Source organism: Corythoichthys intestinalis, chromosome 13, assembly GCF_030265065.1.
Source record: "Corythoichthys intestinalis isolate RoL2023-P3 chromosome 13, ASM3026506v1, whole genome shotgun sequence".
Classification (NCBI taxonomy): Eukaryota; Metazoa; Chordata; class Actinopteri; order Syngnathiformes; family Syngnathidae; genus Corythoichthys; species Corythoichthys intestinalis.
In genome coordinates this window covers 41213611-41234581 of record NC_080407.1, presented here as the reverse complement: position 1 = coordinate 41234581, position 20971 = coordinate 41213611, and the positions used below count along the sequence as shown (strand labels likewise).

The following is a 20971-nucleotide window of genomic DNA, read 5'->3' as shown; positions in this document are numbered from 1 at the left end:
ACTTCATTTATTCATCATATTAGTCGCTACCCTTTTAACCAGGGTTAAGGGAATGCAGGTGCAACACACACTACACATAATTCAATACAGTTTGTGTTTTCAAGCCTAGAATGATGACTTGAAGGGTTACAATATTTGGGTACCTTTTAGGAAGTATTCGAGTACCTCTAAAGTCTTTAGGTAGATTTTAGGGAGTATTTGAGTTCATTTAGGTCAATTTTAGCGAGTATTGAAGTACATTTAGGTGTATTTTAGTATATTTAGGTGTACTTAAGTAGGTTTTGGGGAGTATTTGAGTACATTTAGGTAACTTTTAGGGAGAATTAAAGTATATTTAGGTATATTTCGGTGTTATTAGGTCTATTTCTAGTGAGAATTTGAATACATTTAGTCTACTTGAGTAACTTTTAGGGAGTATTTTAGTACATTTTGCTTTATTTAGGCAACTTAAAGTATTTGAGGGCATCTAAAAGGTTAGGTCCATTAGGTATTTTCCAGTTTTTCACATTTTCTCATCTGTGTCCTCAAAGCTACCGACTGGTACGTTGTAAAGTATGTCGCCCAGGCGAAGGCCAGAATTTGAATTCTGACGACGACCCCCCATCAACTTTGAGGCCTATCGGCAACACCGGCGCCTAAGTGACAATACAGAGCAAAATCGTAGGTTTGGCTGCCAAATGTTGCCATTTTACTGTAAAGTTGTGTATGGTTTTGATCCAAACACCTCATTTGGCTTATCCCAGAAGCTCAGAAAGGATGCAACTTCAAGTAATTTAGGGACATTCATCAAAGTAGCAGTCCAGGATGAATAGCTGTTGACATTAACCTGCTTGCTGATTGATGAAAAAGGGCGCAGGCAAGATTATGTTTATGTTGAGACAGGTTAAGCTTTGAAATCACACGGCCAGCCTTTCCACGCGTGTGGTAGAGCTGCTACCTCAGCAGTGGGTTTGCATACATTGGCTGATATCAGAATAATGGTGGTAGTCCATTGGATGAGGGCAAAAGAATCCACAGGGATTGAAACCCACATGGGGCATGTGACTGTGAACAGCAGATCTTAACAAAATGATCGTGTGGAACTAATAATTGACACGTTTGAACATGATCATTTCATGCACTGCTTAGACAAGTGATTTCAAAACCTTTTGTCTAAAAAGGTACGGGCGTTCCAAAATCGGGAGGAACTTTGGGCTTAAAAATGGTTGAAAAATAAAATGTTACTTTTTTGACTTTCCGATACATATTTTTCATCAATAGGTAATACACTATCAAAAGTTTGATAAGCTCAGCTGAAAGATCAATGGGAAATTTTTGATAAAATGATTTGGTGTTGACACAAAAACATTTTATAATAATAATTATATATATATATATATATATAAAATAATGACCCATATAGCCTGCAAGATGTTCTCGCCAAAACACTTTTGACCACCAGAAAAGCAGCGCATGTGGCAATTACTCATAATATAATACGGCCAAGGTATAAAACGGCAGGGTTGTACAGTACTTTGTTATATGGAATGCCCCTGCCATCTAGTGGAAAAGCTTTTAATTGTTCTGTATGTCACTTCTACACAGGTATCTGAACTTCAGGCAGTCAGAGTAGCAATCAAGCTTTGCCATATTTGCATAGTAGCCAACCAAAAGTAACGCAAAGATTTTTCCAACTATTGGAAACTACAGTATTACTATTAAAAGCACATCATTGAAACAATGATTTTCTTTAGAAAATTCTCTATTGGAGGTCCTCTGTCCTAAGTGTGAGAAGACCTACCGACGTCAGTGTTGATTACCTCGAAGATTTTTTTAGTTGAGGGCGACCGATATGGGATTTTCAAATGCTGATGTATGTCTATGTATATATATATATATATATATATATATATGTATATATATAAAATGTATGTATACAGTGGGTTGGCAGTGTATCAAATACTTGTTCTCCCCACTGTGTATATATACATATATACATATATATATATATATATATACAGTGCCCTCCATAATTATTGGCACCCCTGGTTAAGATGTGTTTTTTAGCTTCTAATAACCGTGTGCTTTGATCAGATGAGACCAAGATTGAGCTTTTGGCAACACACACTCTAAGTGGGTCTGGCGTGCCACGAAAGATGCGCATGCTGAAAAGCACCTCATACCCACTGTGAAGTATGGGGGTGGGTCAGTGATGCTGTGGGGCTGTTTCACTTCCAAAGGCCCTGGGAACCTTGTTAGGGTGCATGGCATCATGAATGCTTTGAAATACCAGGACATTTTAAATCAAAATCTGTTGCCCTCTGCCCGAAAGCTGAAGATGGGTCGTCGCTGGGTCTTTCAGCAAGACAATGACCCTAAACATATGGCCAAATCAACACAGAAATGATTCACCAGACACAAAATCAAGCTTGTGAAACATTATAGGAGAAGATTAGGTGCTATTTTGTTGGCAAAAGGGGGTTGTACAAAGTATTAACACCAGGGGTGCTAATAATTGTGACACACATTATTTGATGTCAAATAATTATTTCTTTATGTGAGATTTTTTCCCCACTGAATAAATGCACTTGTATTGAAAGGTGGATTTTTCTCTTTTTTTTCCATTAAGGTACCATATTATTTGAATAAAATAAAAAAAAATCATTAGAACCTAAACACATCTTAACCAGGGGTGCCAATAATTATGGAGGGCACTGTATGTATATAGCAGAGGTTGCGCTAGACATTTTCGTTGTCTGTCATTTTGACTGACAGGGTCATAAAAATCCGGTCATAGTCTATTTTTACCCGTCACTTAAATTTTAAAAATGATAATGATGACGTATTCAATAGTATTTAGTTTTCATTCATTTTTAATTAATATTGTAACGCTTGCTTGGCGGCGAAAAATTAGACACGGAAGTCGTGGTATTTTTCTCCCTTTTTACTCTGCTTACCGCCAACAACTCCGCCCCCAAAGAAAAGGAGGCAACGATATAGACCCCAATCACCAACGTCACACAATGATCTTAATTGTGGTTGTCAGCCCAAAATCTTCTAAATATATATTAAATGCATCTTACCAGATATAAAAAGACTACTACATAGTCTGTGGTGATCGTTTGGTGCCCAAATTTCTTGTCGAATTACAGCAGTCCATCTCGCTCTCATCTTCGCGTCTCTCAGAATACGGTAGAACTTCAAGTCTCTCCGTCTATCTTCTCTGTTACAGCAACCAACCGCCACACACGCCTTCACCATTTTGATTATTAATATTAACGAGCAGAAAAACACGCCGTAATAGGAGGCATGTACGTAGCGGTAATGTATAAACATGACGGGCTGACACACAATATGGCGGCTCCGGTCAGGGGGGCGGAGTTGTGACGTCATGTGATTGGGGTCTATACACAGGCGGCAATCTTGTCCATCAATTGGATGACGCGCTGGCACACCGGGTGCACCAATAAGAACCTTGCGTTGATGTGTCAATCACGGTGCCGCCGCCAGACCCCGGTTACGCTACAATGTTCTGACAGAATAGCCAACGACGTCATGCATTAAGAGAGACAATAGCTAATTAATATGCTAACTCGCCACCCTGTGGTCTGGGGTGTGAATTGCAACCTGTCAAAATGACTGACGGACTTCAGTTTTTTCCGTCACCGTTTTAAAAAACCGGTCAACGACGGAAAATTTCCAGTTAACGCGACCCCTGGTATATAATATATATGTATATATATATATTAGTGCCGTCAAGCGATTAAAATATTTAATCGCGATTAATCGCACAAATGTCATAGTTAACTCGCGATTTTATCTATTATAAATGTCCCTTGAATTATTTTAATACTCTTATCAACATGGAAAAGTGGATAGGCTTGCTTTGTGCATTTTTTTAAAAATTGAAAACAATATGTAGTGCTATATTTCGCAGTACCATTCTCACTTTGAACAGTCATTCACTTTTCAAGCAATATCTCACACAAGTTCAGACACGTACCTGCAATAATATAAAGAAGCTCTTTAGTGTTGGTAGTCACATAGAGCTTGCTCGCTCGGTCGCTCACTCACACACAGAAAGCCCATACTGGTGTCAGTAGTTACAGTCGTATATGGGGAGAGAGGAGGGATATGTCTGTCTCTGTCTCTCTCTCTCTCTCTCTCTTTCGCACACACACATTAACATTACCGTTTTGAAACATATCTACCTTGATTATTAAATTAATAGATAGGCACATGACATGGACACAAACTATGAGTTACAGTGCCTTGCAAAAGTATTCGGCCCCCTTGAACCTTGCAACCTTTCGCCACATTTCAGGCTTCAAACATAAAGATATAAAATTTTAATTTTTTGTCAAGAATCAACAACAAGTGGGACACAATCGTGAAGTGGAACAAAATCTATTGGATAATTTAAACTTTTTTAACAAATAAAAAACTGAAAAGTGGGGCGTGCAATATTATTCGGCCCCCTTGCGTTAATACTTTGTAGCGCCACCTTTTGCTCCGATTACAGCTGCAAGTCGCTTGGGGTATGTTTCTATCAGTTTTGCACATCGAGTCACTGACATTCTTGCCCATTCTTCCTTGCAAAACAGCTCGAGCTCAGTGAGGTTGGATGGAGAGTGTTTGTGAACAGCAGTCTTCAGCTCTTTCCACAGATTCTCGATTGGATTCAGGTCTGGACTTTGACTTGGCCATTCTAACACCTGGATACGTTTATTTTTGAACCATTCCATTGTAGATTTGGCTTTATGTTTTGGATCATTGTACTGTTGGAAGATAAATCTCCGTCCCAGTCTCAGGTCTTGTGCAGATACCAACAGGTTTTCTTCCAGAATGTTCCTGTATTTGGCTGCATCCATCTTCCCGTCAATTTTAACCATCTTCCCTGTCCCTGCTGTAGAAAAGCAGGCCCAAACCATGATGCTGCCACCAACATGTTTGACAGTGGGGATGCTGTGTTCAGGGCAGGGGTCGCGTTAACCGAATATTTTCCGTCGTTGACCGGTTTTTTAAAACGGTGACGGAAAAAACTGAAGTCCGTCCGTCATTTTGACAGGTTGCAATTCACACCCCAGACCACAGGGTGGCATATTAATTAGCTATTGTCTCTCTTAATGCATGACGTCGTTGGCTATTCTGTCAGAATATTGTAGCGTCACCGTGGTCTGGCGGCAGCACCGTGATTGACACATCAACGCGAGGTTCTTATTGGCGCACCCGGTGTGTCAGCGCGTCATCCAATTGGTGGACTAGATTGTCGCCTGTGTATAGACAAGTTTCCGAGGTACTTCCGGTTTACTTCCTTATGTCTTCCTTCCCCTTCCGTTTCCGCCTGTTTACCGTTGAAGTCATTGGCGGTGGAATTGAAGTTGGGAGGTCTTTATACAAGATCCCGGGAATGTTATTTTGATGTAGGCGGGTGGAGAACCAAGCCAAGGCCTCCATGCTTCGTACCATGTCGATTTCCAAACCATGGGTGCTCGTACTCGTCATACAGGTGGGAGGGAAGGAGATGGACAAAACTGACAGCTCCTGCAGTCATGCCCCCGCTGTTATGGAAGGTAATGTGCTCTAAAAATACGAAACCTAAAATCTGGCGCATGAAACGACTTGTTGCCTTTGCTATTGATATTACGATGATGATTGTAATTACGAAGTTTAATCATTTTTACAACAACTAGCTTCTGCTACTGCTGCTAGCCGCCTGTTGCTAATCGTGTTTGAATGCACCGCATAAATCCAAGTGTTACAAGTTTTTATTCGTTTGTTTACAGCTGGGAAATGCTGTTATAAAAGAGAAGACAACTTGACTTGTACGTTGATGGACATATATCGAACATATATAGTTTGCGTTCCACAATGATGATGACAGCTCGACTCCCGAGAGAGGCCGAGAGAGGCAGGAATTGTGACAGACGGTGGTTCGCCGAGATCGCCGTGATCCAACTACGAACTTGTGAACGGTAGCGTCTTTAAATATATGCTATTGGAGCTGGAATTACCGAGGACGGGAAAAAAGCACATCTAAATGCCGCCGAGGGCCTCCGTGATGTCGCTATTTGTTCACGAGGCTCCGGAGCTCTGCGGTCTGATATCACATTCTCGTATGCTATTTTTGCAATACTTTTATAAATGTGATTTATTGACCTGTTTTGGAGTGCACCAATCGTTTTAAATAAAACAAGAAATTGAATCATGTCTAAATGTTTTATTGCGATCAATGCCTGCAATAAAAAAAGAATAACATACTATTTGTGTTTACATCATATGTACATAACCTTGTAGCATTTCCTTGTAACAAAACAATCCATGACAGCCCTTCTGCAGTCGGCAAATGTAATATAACTTGTAATTTCACCACATTTTGGTCACTAACGGCCGTAGTATCAATCCATTCCTCACGTTAACACAGGCTGACCTTTGTTAATAATTTTGTCCACGAATGATCAACGAAGTGACACGAACTGCCATCCAATCTCATCTACGTGTCATCTAGGTCGTGCTGAATCAATTTTTGAAGATTCCATGGGTTTCTCTGGCTTGATTTCGTAGTTTTATCGTCGTCAATACACTGCTAATACACTGCTACTCGACCGGACCGGAAGTGCGAAGCAGACATTTTCCAAGATGGCGGCGCCCGTATTTCGCTCAGGAAACTTGTCTATAGACCCCAATCACATGACGTCACAACTCCGCCCCCTGACTGGAGCAGCCATATTGTCCGTCAGCTCGTCGTGTATACACATTACCGCTACGTACATGCCTCCTATTACGGCGTGTTTTTCTGCTTGTTAACATTAATAATCAAAATGGCGAAGGCGTGTGTGGCGGTTGGTTGCAGTAACAGAGAGGATAGACGGAGAAACTTGAAGTTCTACCGTATTCTGAGAGACCCGAAGAGGAGAGCGAGATGGACTGCTGTAATTCGACAAGAAATCTGGGCACCAAACGATCCACAGACTATGTAGTAGTCATTTTATATCTGGTAAGATGCATTTAATATATATTTAGAAGATTTTGGGCTGACAACCACAATTAAGATCATTGTGTGACGTTGGTGATTGGGGTCTATATAGTTGCCTCTTTTTCTTTGGGAGTGGAGTTGTTTTGTTTGTGTTGTTGGCGGTAAGCAGAGTAAAAAGAGGGAGAAAAATACAACTTCCGTGTCTAATTTTTCGCCGCCAAGCAAGCGTTACAATATTAATTAAAAATGAATGAAAACTAAATACTATTGAATATGTCATCATTATCATTTTAAGAATTTAAGTGACTGGTAAAAATAGATTATGACTGGATTTTTATGACCCTGTCAGTCAAAATGACACAACGAAAATGTCTAGCGCAACCTCTGGTTCAGGGTGATGAGCTGTGTTTTTTTTTTTTTTTTGTGCTTTTACGCCAAACATATCGTTTTGCATTGTGGCCAAAAAGTTCAATTTTGGTTTCATCTGACCGGAGCACCTTCTTCCACATGTTTGGTGTGTCTCCCAGGTGGCTTGTGGCAAACTTTAAACGAGACTTTTTATGGATATCTTTGAGAAATGGCTTTCTTCTTGCCACTCTTCCATAAAGGCCAGATTTGTGCAGTGTACGACTGATTGTTGTTGTCCTATGGACAGACTCTCCCACCTCAGCTGTAGATCTCTGCAGTTCATCCAGAGTGATCATGGGCCTCTTGGCTGCATCTCTGATCAGTTTTCTCCTTGTTTGAGAAGAAAGTTTGGAAGGACGGCCGGGTCTTGGTAGATTTGCAGTGGTCTGATGCTCCTTCCATTTCAATATGATGGCTTGCACAGTGCTCCTTGAGATGTTTAAAGCTTGGGAAATCTTTTTGTATCCAAATCCGGCTTTAAACTTCTCCACAACAGTATCTCGGACCTGCCTGGTGTGTTCCTTGGTTTTCATAATGCTCTCTGCACTTTAAACAGAACCCTGAGACTATCACAGAGCTGGTGCATTTATACGGAGACTTGATTACACACAGGTGAATTCTATTTATCATCATCGGTCATTTAGGACAACATTGGATCATTCAGAGATCCTCACTGAATTTCTGGAGTGAGTTTGCTGCACTGAAAGTAAAGGGGCCGAATAATATTGCACGCCCCACTTTTCAGTTTTTTATTTGTTAAAAAAGTTTAAATTATCCAATAAATGTTGTTCCACTTCACGATTGTGTCCCACTTGTTGTTGATTATTGACAAAAAAATTAAATTTCATATCTTTATGTTTGAAGCCTGAAATGTGGCGAAAGGTTGCAAGAGTCAAGGGGGCCGAATACTTTTGCAAGGCACTGTACCTGCACTGCTCCAACGCAGCTTTGAGCTTCCTCATTTTCTCCAGCTCGGTAGCTGTTGGCATGGTGACATTGCTTGGTCTGTAGGGGCAGCACGTCTGGCAGATGTCCCGTATTCCGCTGGACGTGCTTGATAATTTCAAGGGTACTATTCCATCTAGTTGACACTTCCTGTGTGAGCGACTCTTTCTTCTGATGGTGTGCGATCTGTTGCTGCTCTAGCTCCACGGCATTTGCTGGGCTGTGTTTGAAATGTCCAACTATTCGGCATTTTGCCAATGCACTGTCAAACGGGCTGTTGTGTAAAGAAACCGTGACTGCACACTGTGTGCGTTGCATGGCAAGTGTTCAAAAGAAAGCTGTCTGGCCACAGCAATCAAGTTGCCTGCACTATCAGTGGTCAGTGAGACCAGTTTGTGTTCAATGTTCCAGTCTTTGGCTTACTTGCATGAAATGCGCTGCAACAACGTCGCTTAAGTGCCTCTCTTCGGTCTTCATAACAGTCAAAGCATGCGACTGAAGTTCCCACAGTGGGTCGAAATAATGTGCTGTGACCCCGAGGTAGTTATCATTACTGAGGGACGTCTAGTAATCTACAGTGAGCGCGACTGTGTTTGTCTGCTCCAACGCGTGCTGTACATTGGACTTCTCCGTGAACTTTCCGTTCAGAATTGTTTTCGTTTCCGCTTCGTTTCACTCAAACAGCCTACTCTTTCACAGCGAGTGAGCAGGCAAGATCAAGCACATGCGTGGGGCGTGCCTATTGTTTTGTTTCCGGGTTACAACTTTTTTTCTCACGTTGCAACCAGAGCCATACAAAGAGAGTCGCGACACTCTCTGTTCTCGTCGCGGGTGGTCACGTGATTCATGTAGGGCGTGAATAGTTCCAAACACAACCAGCGCTGTCGTGGTTTGCAATGGAACTGACAGCGGTAATTGCGACATTTATGGAAAAATGGATCAAATCACGCATCTAAGTACTTGTTTGATTATGTCATTGCATTATGACATATATCTGAGGGCTAGTTTTACATTTGGAGTGGTCAGGCGACAATTGAGAACTATGTAAACTAACACAGAAGGGAACTTTCTCATGTTATGGAGTGAACGTGTCATGTTAATTTTAGCATGAGCATGGGAAATCGACTTTTACATTGAAATACTACATGACTGAGGTTTTTCATTTTTCACAACTAAAATACTGTTTTTCCAGAAAATGTCTAGATTTCCTTGATTCACCTACCTGTGGTAATATATTAAAGATGACCCCATGTATAACATATTTTGTTCCCTAGTTCTAAGTGGTAGTTTAAAGTTTGTTTTCTCGTATTGACATATAAAAACATTTGTTTCCCCAAAAATTTGGGTTTGTGGTCACGGCATTTAAAGGGCAACTGAAGACCTTTCCGGATTTTGGTGTAATTTTACGAATATAAACTTTGGACGAGTTCGTCAAAACAACCATGACATTATCAACACGTAATTGTAAGGATAATTTGCGTTTTTTTTTTTTAGTTTTTTTGCACTCCGTTAATGGTCCCTTCGCAAACCTGGAAGTGTGACGTAGGTAACAGAAGACTACCCACAACTAGCATAGCAGCAACAACGATGTCAGTGATATTTCCACCAAAGGTAACCATTCAGGATCGCTCCTTCGTGACGCGACCGGTGGCAAAGGCTCCCAGGAAAGATGAACAACAATTAATCCCTACATGTTTGAACCTGAGGCGTCAGATGACGGCGATTTACTTGACACAGCAGATGGCGTCATGACGCCATTTGACAGCTCGACACTTCACGAACGGGAGAGTGAGTAGTAAGCCTAAATCCAGCATCGTGATTTTTTTATTAGAGAGAATGCGATCATATGGTTGTATATTTTTCCATGCCAACTGGATATTAGGTAATGGGACAGCTCCTACAGATCTAAATATGGTAAAGCTAGCCCAAATGTGGCTAAATGAATGATATTTTACTGATTTTTCAAAATAAATGACAAAACGATTTTATTTTCCAGGTGTTGCTGTAAACCGTCAAGTAATTACCCTTCCAAGAGTATGCCTGTGTCATCAGGAGATCCCAGACGTGAGAGCCAAACTTGAGGAGGCTGAAGCACTGACAGGGGCATGAATTACATTAAAAAAATAAAACCATAAATTGTAAACAACATTGACACATTTTGTTGACTGTTTAATGTATTCTATTGGTATATAATATATTGTAATTATATTACATTCAGAAAAAATATTCAATAGGCCACAATAATAAATGATACCAGATTTATGTTGAATAAGCATCAGCTTTCGCTGTCAGATTGTGACAACATATGAGCTAAGTTATACCAAGCACACAATGGCACAAATCAAAGAACATAAATTTAGTAAGCAAAACAAAGTTAGGATAGCAACGGACTAGCGCAACATTGAAAAATGATAATGGCAGTGGGAAATATGTATTTATATGATAAATATGTAATATATGAAGGTAACTATATTTTTCCTTTAAAAAATGTGTACTGTATATATGACTAGTTTATGATTTCATGTCATCAAAATTTGCTACATTTATTTCTCCTAAATCATCGTCATCTGATGTCGCAGACGGAAGAAATTCAGCATCTGGCAGGCCTCATAGGATCTCTTCAGTCATCATCGCTGGACACCGCATCACTTGGGTCATCATATGACTCGACCCACTCTCTCTTTATTTTGGGAAACTGGGTGGCGACTGACTTGCAACGCTTTTTTCATCATGTTGAGGGTTTCCGCCACTTAATTTTTTATGTTTGGCTTCCTGGAGGAAAAAAAAATCACAGCAGCATGAAAATATTGGATGAATCCTAATTTTAATTTAGTAATAATTTCTTGGTGATCAAATAATAATGCCCCAGCCAAGGACCTATTTGGTGCTGGGGACATTTGAATTTACATAATACCTATTGATATAGTAATAAAATCATATGAGTAGACGACATGTCAGCCAACCTATCTACTTATGACAGGCCAACAGCAACAACAAAAAATATGTCGCACTTCAACAAACAGGCAGTAGGAGTCCCCCTCGTTTATCAAAAAAAAGCCAGTAGTGTTCTACTTACGTCTTTGTAAAACCAAGGTTGCATTGTTGTAGGTTTTCAAAGCTGTCGTTGCTGAAATGATGAAATAAATGAGCCGATTGGGGACCTGTATGCATGCTCACAAAAACGGTCCAAACCTTTGCAGAAGTTTTTTTGGGACCACTCCTAGAGTCTCGAGTCTTCCTGTGAGCTATTCATCGGTACACATCGAGATGGCATGACGAATCCCGCGAGTAAAACCCAGAAAATGTTTGCAATATATGGCGAGAATAGCGTGGTGCTATATTTCCGTGTTCAGAGTGGTGGCGAGGCTTCCTGGAAGTTACGTCATGAGGTAGCGGTCGGCAGGACGGCGCGTCCCTCGTTGCTATGGCGTTGCTATGGCCATAATTCAAAAACTACGCGGTCAATTATTTATTTATTTTTTTATGTGACTTTTCGAGACAGCGAATGATGCATTTAATACAATTCAACTGAGTAAAATACTTAAGAGCGAAATCCGAAAAGCTCTTCAGTTGCCCTTTAAATTCTATTTTCCACTTTTCTTTCCTGTTGCACTTTCTAATGCTTACATATATGTGTGTGTGTACATTTTCCATTTGATAGACTTAGTTTGACCTGAAACACAAACAAATGACATTTAACAGTGCAAAACAACAAAATTTTGAATATAGCCTCTAATTTTAGCAAAACCAAACCTGTACCTCTTTAGAGGCATTTTTCATTTTGGACCCAAGCAACACAAAATGATTACAAGACAGGAAAAACATTTTATGATTTTCCCCAACATGGTGTAATGTATAACAATAACAACTTATTACCTTTGATAAAGAAAATCACAATATTTATTGAAAAATTGGTGAAATTGGTGTCATGGTTCATTGTTTACACCTAACATTTTACAGATCAGTGGCCTGTGATGGTTTGTGTGCCGCATGATTTCCCCAAGGACCAAGAGCAGCAGAAAAAAATGGATGGCAATGGTCAGTCGTCAAAACATGAAAATGCTTTTTTTGTTTGTTTGTTTGTTGCCATTTAAAAAATGGGCTTAGTGCGCACAGCCAGCAGTCACCATCAGCAGGCACCGCCAGCAGCATGATGTCCATCCATCCATCATCTTCCACTTGCTCTGGGGTCCGGTCGCAGGGGCAGCAGCTTTAACAGGGAAGCCCAGACTTCCCTCTCCCCGGCCACTTCATCCAGCTCCTCTGGCGAGGTCCCAAGGCATTCCCAGGCCAGCAGAGACACGGTCTCTCCAGCATGTCCTGGGTCGTGACTATCGGTTAGGGTAGGAACGTAGACCGACATGATGTGGATCATGAAAAAGTAACCTAAAATAATATTATACATTAGTTTTTTTTTTTTTTTTTTTTTTTATAAATGTGTATTATTGACATCACTTTTCAATCTATACACATCTCTAAAATATAATCATGTCAAACATTTTGGTGTAAAGAATACAGGTTGCCATGCATTGACTTGGTACTCTTTCATGAGGGGGATACCTTACTTCAAAGCTTACAAAATGGAGCTAATAAGCCGGTCGTCGACCAATACTCACAAATACAGATGAGTGTGTACGTCACAAAGGGCCTCTGAAAGAGTTAACAACTTAAAAGAGGTAGGGACAATGAATTTACCTCTGACGATACATTCCTAGTTAGCAGACTCAGCTTAAAAAGTAGCAGAACATCGCTCGTCAACCAAGATAAAATATATGTATAATTACGCTACACATCTACAAATAAAGCTCAACATATACATCATAAAGCGCCTCTGATAGAATACAGACTGTTGAAAATTCAAAAGATCGTTTTTTTCACCAACTTACCTCCGAATATACTTTACAGCCAGCCATTCGTATGAATGCGGTCCGCTCTCGTCGAAGCCATGTTTGGAAGTACACGAGGCTCCGTAACCTGGAAGTACCCGGAAGTAAAATCGTGTAGTGGATCTCTATGGGAGTGTCGTAACCCTCTATCTAAGGCCCTGGTTGCAACCAGTGGCCACAGTTTATAAAAACTACAAGTCCACTTGGTCACAATGAACGTTAATCTCGCGATAAAAAAAAATGACACCGTTAAAATTGATTTTCGTTAACGCGTTAATAACCAGTGTTGTTAATAACGGCGTTACAATATAACGGCGTTACTAACGGCGTTATTTTTTTCAGTAGTGGGTAATCTAATTAATTACTTTTCTCATCTTGGCAACGCCGTTACCGTTACTGAGGACGGAAAGGCATGCGTTACTATGCGTTACTATATTGGTCAAAAAGTCTGAGGGAGACGGACTCACCGAGACGACAGAGCAGAGCAGGAGCGGGGAGGAGGCAAGAAAGTTGTGACGCCGAGCAAACGCGATGCTAGGTAGCTCCAATAATACATGTTGTAGCCGATAGCCGACAAACTACGCCCGCATGTTATGGTAGATATGTTAGACATGGTAGATATCACATGTACTGTATATAGATATAACTAGATGCAAAATGACAGACATGGCACTAAATGCGTTAGTAGACAGCTGCCATCTTAAAGCAGTAGGCTTTTTAGGACGGCTGTGTTGTAGAGAACCTTCCTAGCGAACCTAAATAACTTTTTATCTAAAATACTTCTAAATCGGCAAAATCTTGACTTGAATCTATCTTTAAATGATGAAACAGTTTTAAAACTTTCATATGTCGAAAGTAGAGAGAAGGGAACTAATGCAATAATGGGAGCAATTTTAACAACTTTTAACAGTTGATTCAGGGTAAAGGGTAAATTAGGGTAAAGAATTGGGCTCGGGCCAATTGTACCAAAAACCTCCACAAAAAACTTCACATAGTGTGGCCAATTTTTGTTTTTTTTTGTTTTGTTTTTTGAGGAAAAAAAAAAAAGTAATTATCACCAATTACTTTGCCAAGTAACTAATTACTCTTACATTCAGGTAATTGAGTTACTAACGCAATTACTTTTTGGGAGAAGTAATTTGTAACTATAATTAATTACTTTTTTTCAGTAAGATTAACAACACTGTTAATAACGCGCTATTTTTGACAGCAGTATTAATATATATATATATATACATATATATATATATATATATATATATATACTAGTATATCCAAAGGGGATTTTGTAAGCCCTTATTTGAGGCCAATATACATTGCCAAATTGCAGGGGTGCCAAAAATATTGGCACCCCTGCAATTCTGTCAGATAATGCTCAATTTCTCTCAGAAAAGGATTGCAATTACAAATGCTTTGGTAGTAATTAGGGTTGGGAATCTCTGGCATGAAGCCGATTCGATATGTATCTAGATACGCAGGTTACGATTCGATTAAAAAACAATACATTTTTATGGCCAAGCGATTCGATACAGTTTAAGAACGATACGTTTCGATACAGAGTGAAAACAATACGATAGTAAACATTTGTTGTGTGTGTTCGTACAGTATTTTGAACATATGAAAAAAAGACCACATTTCTAATAGCAAAATTAAACAAAATTTCATACCATTGTTATGTTTAATTTTTTTTTTATGAAAAAAAAAAATTAAGGCTTATTATATGACCGTCATTTTGTTGGATGGGATTGATAATAAAACTCCAGTGATGGACAACAATAAAGTGCAGTAATTCAATTACTGTATTTCCTGGTGTTTTGAACACAAGAGGTAAGTAATTTAAGTGCAAACTTTCAATGTGAACATCTGACAAACAAAAAATATTAATTATATGCAGCAGCTCTAGAAAAAAAAATTAAACCTGCAATGTTATTATAAATAAATAATAAATTATGCTTTACCACTGGTACAATTGGGGGAATAAAAATATGGCATTTTAGACAGACAGGCCAATAATCATTACTTTAACCTTATACACAGCAAAGTCTTTCACTTATGCCTGTGTTTCCACATTTTTTACTCCTCATCACTGTCCATATCTTTTTTTGAAGGGCAGATTGTTTCTTGGGGAAGATCAACTAATCCACATTTTCATGTTTAAGTAGACTGCGTTTCGTGGGGAAAAAAAATCTCCAGAGGGTCCTGCTGCCCTTTTCACCATTGACGTGGGTTAGTTTTCAGGGTTAAAAACTCACGATCTCTGTACCGCTCCACACTTCACACTAGCTCTGTCCCACGCGAACAGATCTGGCTGCCTTCCTTACTTCAAAGTCCGAATTTGTCTCCCTGGGTGCGTTGAAAATCAATCGCTGGACGTCGCTGGCGTCGGTGCTCAAACTGTCCATTGTTTTAGCATGTTGCTTCCTTGCCACTACTAGTTTCGTTTTGGGCTGTGAAGAAAACGCTACGGAGCGTGCGTTACAGTGGTTTTGTTAGCTCTCGCGTTGTTATCACACGCCCGTGACGATTGGGTAATGATGGCAACTAGTAGCGGTTCTGCCGAAATGCATGGGAAGTTGAGGCAACCATGACCGTTAGTTGTGCTTGTCCATATTATATCATGCGTTCGGTCTCAATCCAAGTGCGCTGTGTGGTGAATGACACAAGCGCAGCATGTGAATTAAAAGCTAAATTATTATCCCATTAAGCAATGCATTGAACGAGGCCTTAAAAGCTGATTCTTGTGCTCGCGATAGTCGAATTCTATCTCTACTATTGGTTCATTGAATATTTAATGGCTAATTACTGTCGAATGGTAACTTTACTTTCGATACAGCTGTATCTCTCACCCGTAAAACCGGATTTCCGGTCTAATCGGTTTATCGTTCTCAAGCGTAGTAGTAATGTCTTCATTTATTTTGCTTGAAATGAAAAAACAAAAAAGAGAAGAAAAAAAAATATTTTACACAAAACTCCAAAAATGGGCCCGACAAAAGTATTGGCGCCCTCAGCCTAATACTTGGTAGCACAACCTTTAGACAAAATAACTGCGAACAACAGCTTCTAGTATCCATCAGTGAGTTTCTTACAGTGCTCTGCTAGAATTTTAGACCATTCTTCTTTGGCCAACTGCTCCAGGTCTCTTAAGATTTGAAGGGTGCCTTCTCCAAACTGCCATTTTCAGATCTCTCCACCGGTGTTCTATTGGATTCAGGTCTGGACTCATTGCTGGCCACATTAGAAGTTTCCAGTGCTTTCTCTCGAACCATTTTCTACTGCTTTTTGAGGTGTGTTTTGGGTCATTGTCCTGCTGGAAGACCCATGACCTCTGAGGGAGACCCAGCTTTCTCACACTGGGCCCTACGTTATGCTGCAAAATTTGTTGGTAGGCTTCAGATCTCACAATGCCATGCACACAGTGGCAGTCCAGTGCCAGAGGAAGCAAAGCAACCCCAAAACATCAGGGAGCCTCTGCCATGTTGGACTGTGGGGACCGTGTTCTTTTCTTTGAAGGCCTCGCTTTTCCCCCCTGTAAACTCTGTTGATGCCTGTTCCAAAAAAGCTCTACTTTTGTCTCAACATTCTTCCAAAACATTTTTGGCTTTCTCAGGTAAGTTTGGCAAACTCCAGCCTGGCTTTTTTATGTCTCTGGGTCAGAAGTGGGGTCTTTCTGGGTATCCTACCATAGAGTCCCTTTTCATTCAGACTCCAACGGATAGTGCAGGTTAACATTGTTGTACCCTCGGACTGCAGAACAGCTTGAACTTGTTTGGGTGTTAGTTGAAGTTCTTTATCCACCATCCGCACAATCTTTCGTTGAAATGTCTCGTCCATTTTTCTTTTCCGTCCACATCTAGGGAGGTTAGCCACAGTGCCATGGACTTCACACTTATTGATGACACTGCGCACGGTAGATGCTGAAGCATTCAGGTCTTTGGAGATGGACTTGTAGCCTTGAGATTGCCCGTGCTTCCTCACAATTTTGCTTCTGAAATCCTCAGACAGTTCTTTGGTCTTCTTTCTTTTCTCCATGCTCAATGTGGTACACACAAGGACACAGGACAGAGGTTGAGTCAACTTTCATCCATTTTAACTAGCTGCAATTGTGATCTAGTTATTGGCACCACCTATTATGTGCCAAAGGTAAGTAACAGGTGCTGTTAATTACATGATAATAATTTAAGTTTTTTTCCATTCTCTTTTGTGGTTTTTCATTGCAAGCAAATTAAATGAAGATATTACTACCAAAGCATTTGTAATTGCAATCATTTTCTGGGAAAAAATTGTGCATTATCTGACAGAATTGCAGGGGTGCCAATACCTTTGGCCAGCAGTGTAAGTAGACGTGTTATTTCGATCTCTAATAAGCATTGAAGGGAAGTTATATTTAATAACGGGAATTAACATAATAAAAGTAATGAGACAATAAAATGCATTTGCTGTAAGAAAGCTGAGACTGTTTCTTTAAGCAGGAGGGCCCTTTCGATAACATACCTCTTCGGACAAGTGTTTGACACCCGAAGAACGAAAGCAGCAAAAGACAACATGCCATCTGGAGTTGATTCACCTTGGGGAGGCCTAAGGAGGAGAAGGGAGCAAAGGGCACTTTTTCTCTGATCTCAGGACAGTGTGGGGGCACCTAGAAGTCTGGCAAAGCCAACAGCAGACGTTTAGATCAACAATCTCCCCATCTGGCATTAATGGCCAGGAATTCCATGGACATTCAACCAATCACATGACCACATAGCATCAGTTCCTCATCCTCATCTATAAAATACCGGGCAAGCCGGAAAGAATCTGTCAGTCTACTCTGATCTTTTTTGGGCTGGGACAGGAGTGGCTCACTGACACAGCGTCATAGGCGGAGTTTGACTTTTGGGGCAGGGGGGGCATAACATGTTGATGACCCCAAAACGCAGTGTCGGCAATAAAATTAGCTTACAAGAATATTTATAATAATAAGTTGAAAATGAGCATTGTTTCCCTTCATTCTTGAGGGGAATTCTAAATCAGACAGCTTAGGACAGCTATACCTTTCGCCAAGATCGTAATCCATTGAATATGGTACGCCCGCCGGTGTCGTGCCAATGTAGTTACCCCAGTCAAAAATTGTATCACCTGGGTGAATCCATATGGAGGTAGATTTGTGTCTTCATTATTGGATCCAAAAAAAAGTTGCATCAATCCCTCCCCGCCAAAAAAAGTTTGATCAAAATCAGAGGTTGCGCTAGACTTTTTCGTTGTCTGTCATTTTGACTGACAGGGTCATAAAAATCCGGTCATAATCTATTTTTACCCGTCAATTAAAGTTTTAAAATGATGATAATGACATTGTGGTGACCCTTTGTTTGGCATAATTCACCTTCCGTACTTGTGTGTCCATTTGGCCGAGCGCGTTACCGGCTACGACAGTCACGTGACAGAGACACTTAGGAGCCGCGCGCGGTCCCCTCACTATCCACTCGCTCTCGCTATATGATTGGCCGAAGAGTCGAAATGCTCTCCCGTGAAATGCCCGTTTAAAAATGTTCCCGTTGTTACTTCTTGCGTTCGCTTATAAGTGCCCATTTAAAAAGGAAAAGCGATGGATGATACTACACACAGAGTTGTATAATCATATAGCGAGAATAAGGAACGTCACTGACAAGCGCAGGCCCCCGCGAGTGGATAGTGAGGGGTCTAGGATAGTGCGCCTACAGCTAACAAGACTTTTAACATTGCATACCGCTTCAACATATTCAATAGTATTTAGTTTTCATTCATTTTAAATTAATATTCTGTCCGAACAAGCTTAACAGAGAATCCACACCGTGCCATCACACATCAAGCAGATGAATATGTAACTTTTTCTCCGCAGTGACAAAAACAGCTAACTGTGGCCCCAGTAGTTAGGTAGCCTACCATATGTAGCATATGGAACAATGAAATTAACAGTTCACCTGCTGAGGCCTGAACGTAGTCTCACACTTTCCTCCTGGTGCGCATGGACTTGAGTTGCGTGCCCGCTTGTGCAGTCCCTGTTTTTTCACCTCTTTTATCAACACCATCGTCGTTTTGGGGCTTTTTGAAGAAACTTCGGACACTCAGTTGCCTTGACATTTTTCAGAGTAAGGCCAACGATGTCATGCATCAAGAGAGACAATAGCTAATTAATAAGCTCACTCGCCACCCTGTGGTCTGGGGTGTGAATTGCAACCGGTCAAAATGACGGATGGATTTCAGTTTTTTCCGTCACTGTTTTAAAAAATCGGTCAACGACGGAAAATATTCGGTTAACGCGACCCCTGATCAAAATATATTTTTTCAATGAAAAAAAGTCACTTCAATCAAAAAAATATGTTTGAATGCAAAAATAAATTTGAAACTCAAAAAGATGCATTTGAAAGCTATTTTTATTTGGATTTTTTTTTTGTTTTTTTGTTTTTTGGATTGAAGTCAATTTTTGGGGGGGTTGAAGCAATTTTTTTGATTGAAGTAATGTTGCTTTGCGTTTGGGCTACATTTTGGCTAGAACGTTTGTGTCTTTATTATTCAATCAAAAATGAAGTTGCTTGAAACGAAAATCACTTCAATCAAAAAAAGAAAATTTTCAATCATAGAAAAAAAGTTTTTGAATGCGAAAAAATATTTGAGACTCAAATGTTTGCATTGCCCTTAATTTTTCATTTTAAAAAAATCTTTGATATTAGCAATCCTTTTTGTGTGACATTTGTGTCTAAATCATTCAACCCCCAAAAAAGTTCAAAAAAAATATTTTCAAAGAAAATAAATCATTTGAAAAATAAAATTGCCCTCCCGTTTTTTGTTGTTGTTTTTTTAAAAAAATAATATTCAAAGCAAATGACCGTCGAAGGTGCTCATCACATATTCAGTTCGAAAAATCATTTCAACCCATTATATAAATCTTTTTTTTGTTCATTTCATTCATTTTTGTTGTATGTTTTATTGCTTTACAACTTTTATATGAATACGAAAGTCAATTATATGCAATGACACTTTTCGGCCACCGGGGGGCCTGGATCCCCCCGCCCCCCTTTAAACTCTTTGACTTTGAACATGCAGTCGTTATTGGAGTCCTCACAAAACGAACATGCATGAAACCTTGAGGATGAATCAGTTACCAGGTGATCTAAAATACAGGTTCCTTTATTATGTCAATGGTTTTATATGTATTTGGACTGTATACTTACTGAATTACAAAAACAAGCTTTGCCCCAATCTGTTGCAGTTTCATGGATTTTGGAGTGGACGAGTCAATAAGTTACAAGCTATCTACGAAGCCAACACTATTTTTATGTTTCACTTTTATTTCAGACAATGATAGACATACAGTACCTCTACCCTGGGACCTGTTTTTCTTCCACCTCCTTTCTGCGCTTTCTCAAAGCATCCTGTGAGGGCTTCGACCTTTTCATATTAAAATTCTTCAACGTCGTGAGACATTCATCATATGCTAGCAGTAAACATAGTGATATGTTGCTCCCCGACACACACACATACACCTTTCACTGTCATCAAGAGTGCAAGTGGAAAAAAAACAATTGCCCAGCCTTAAGAGTGTGTATATCATAAATGCTGGGTCTTGTTGGTTTTCTGAGAATCTACTGAACCTACTGGTAACTTGTTTGCCATGTAGCGTTAAAAAATATACCAATTCATCTAATAAGTGACATTGGACTCCTATTATTTATAACACTACTGTGTCATATCGTGACCCTGCTGTATCGTAGGTGTTTAAGGCTTTTGTCCCGTCTCTAGTAAACTGGTCAAAAGTGGCACA

General features: G+C 40.0%; 1 protein-coding gene across 1 annotated transcript in view; it reads right to left on the bottom strand.

The window, feature by feature from the left end:
* LOC130928666 (zinc finger protein OZF-like) overlaps window positions 1-20971 on the bottom strand; it is a 70724-nt gene that overhangs the window by 23286 nt on the left and 26467 nt on the right. Inside the window, exon 7 of the mRNA XM_057855385.1 lies at window positions 427-432. Coding sequence (XP_057711368.1) covers window positions 427-432 — 6 coding nt within the window. The remainder of the gene's footprint in view (window positions 1-426; window positions 433-20971) is intronic.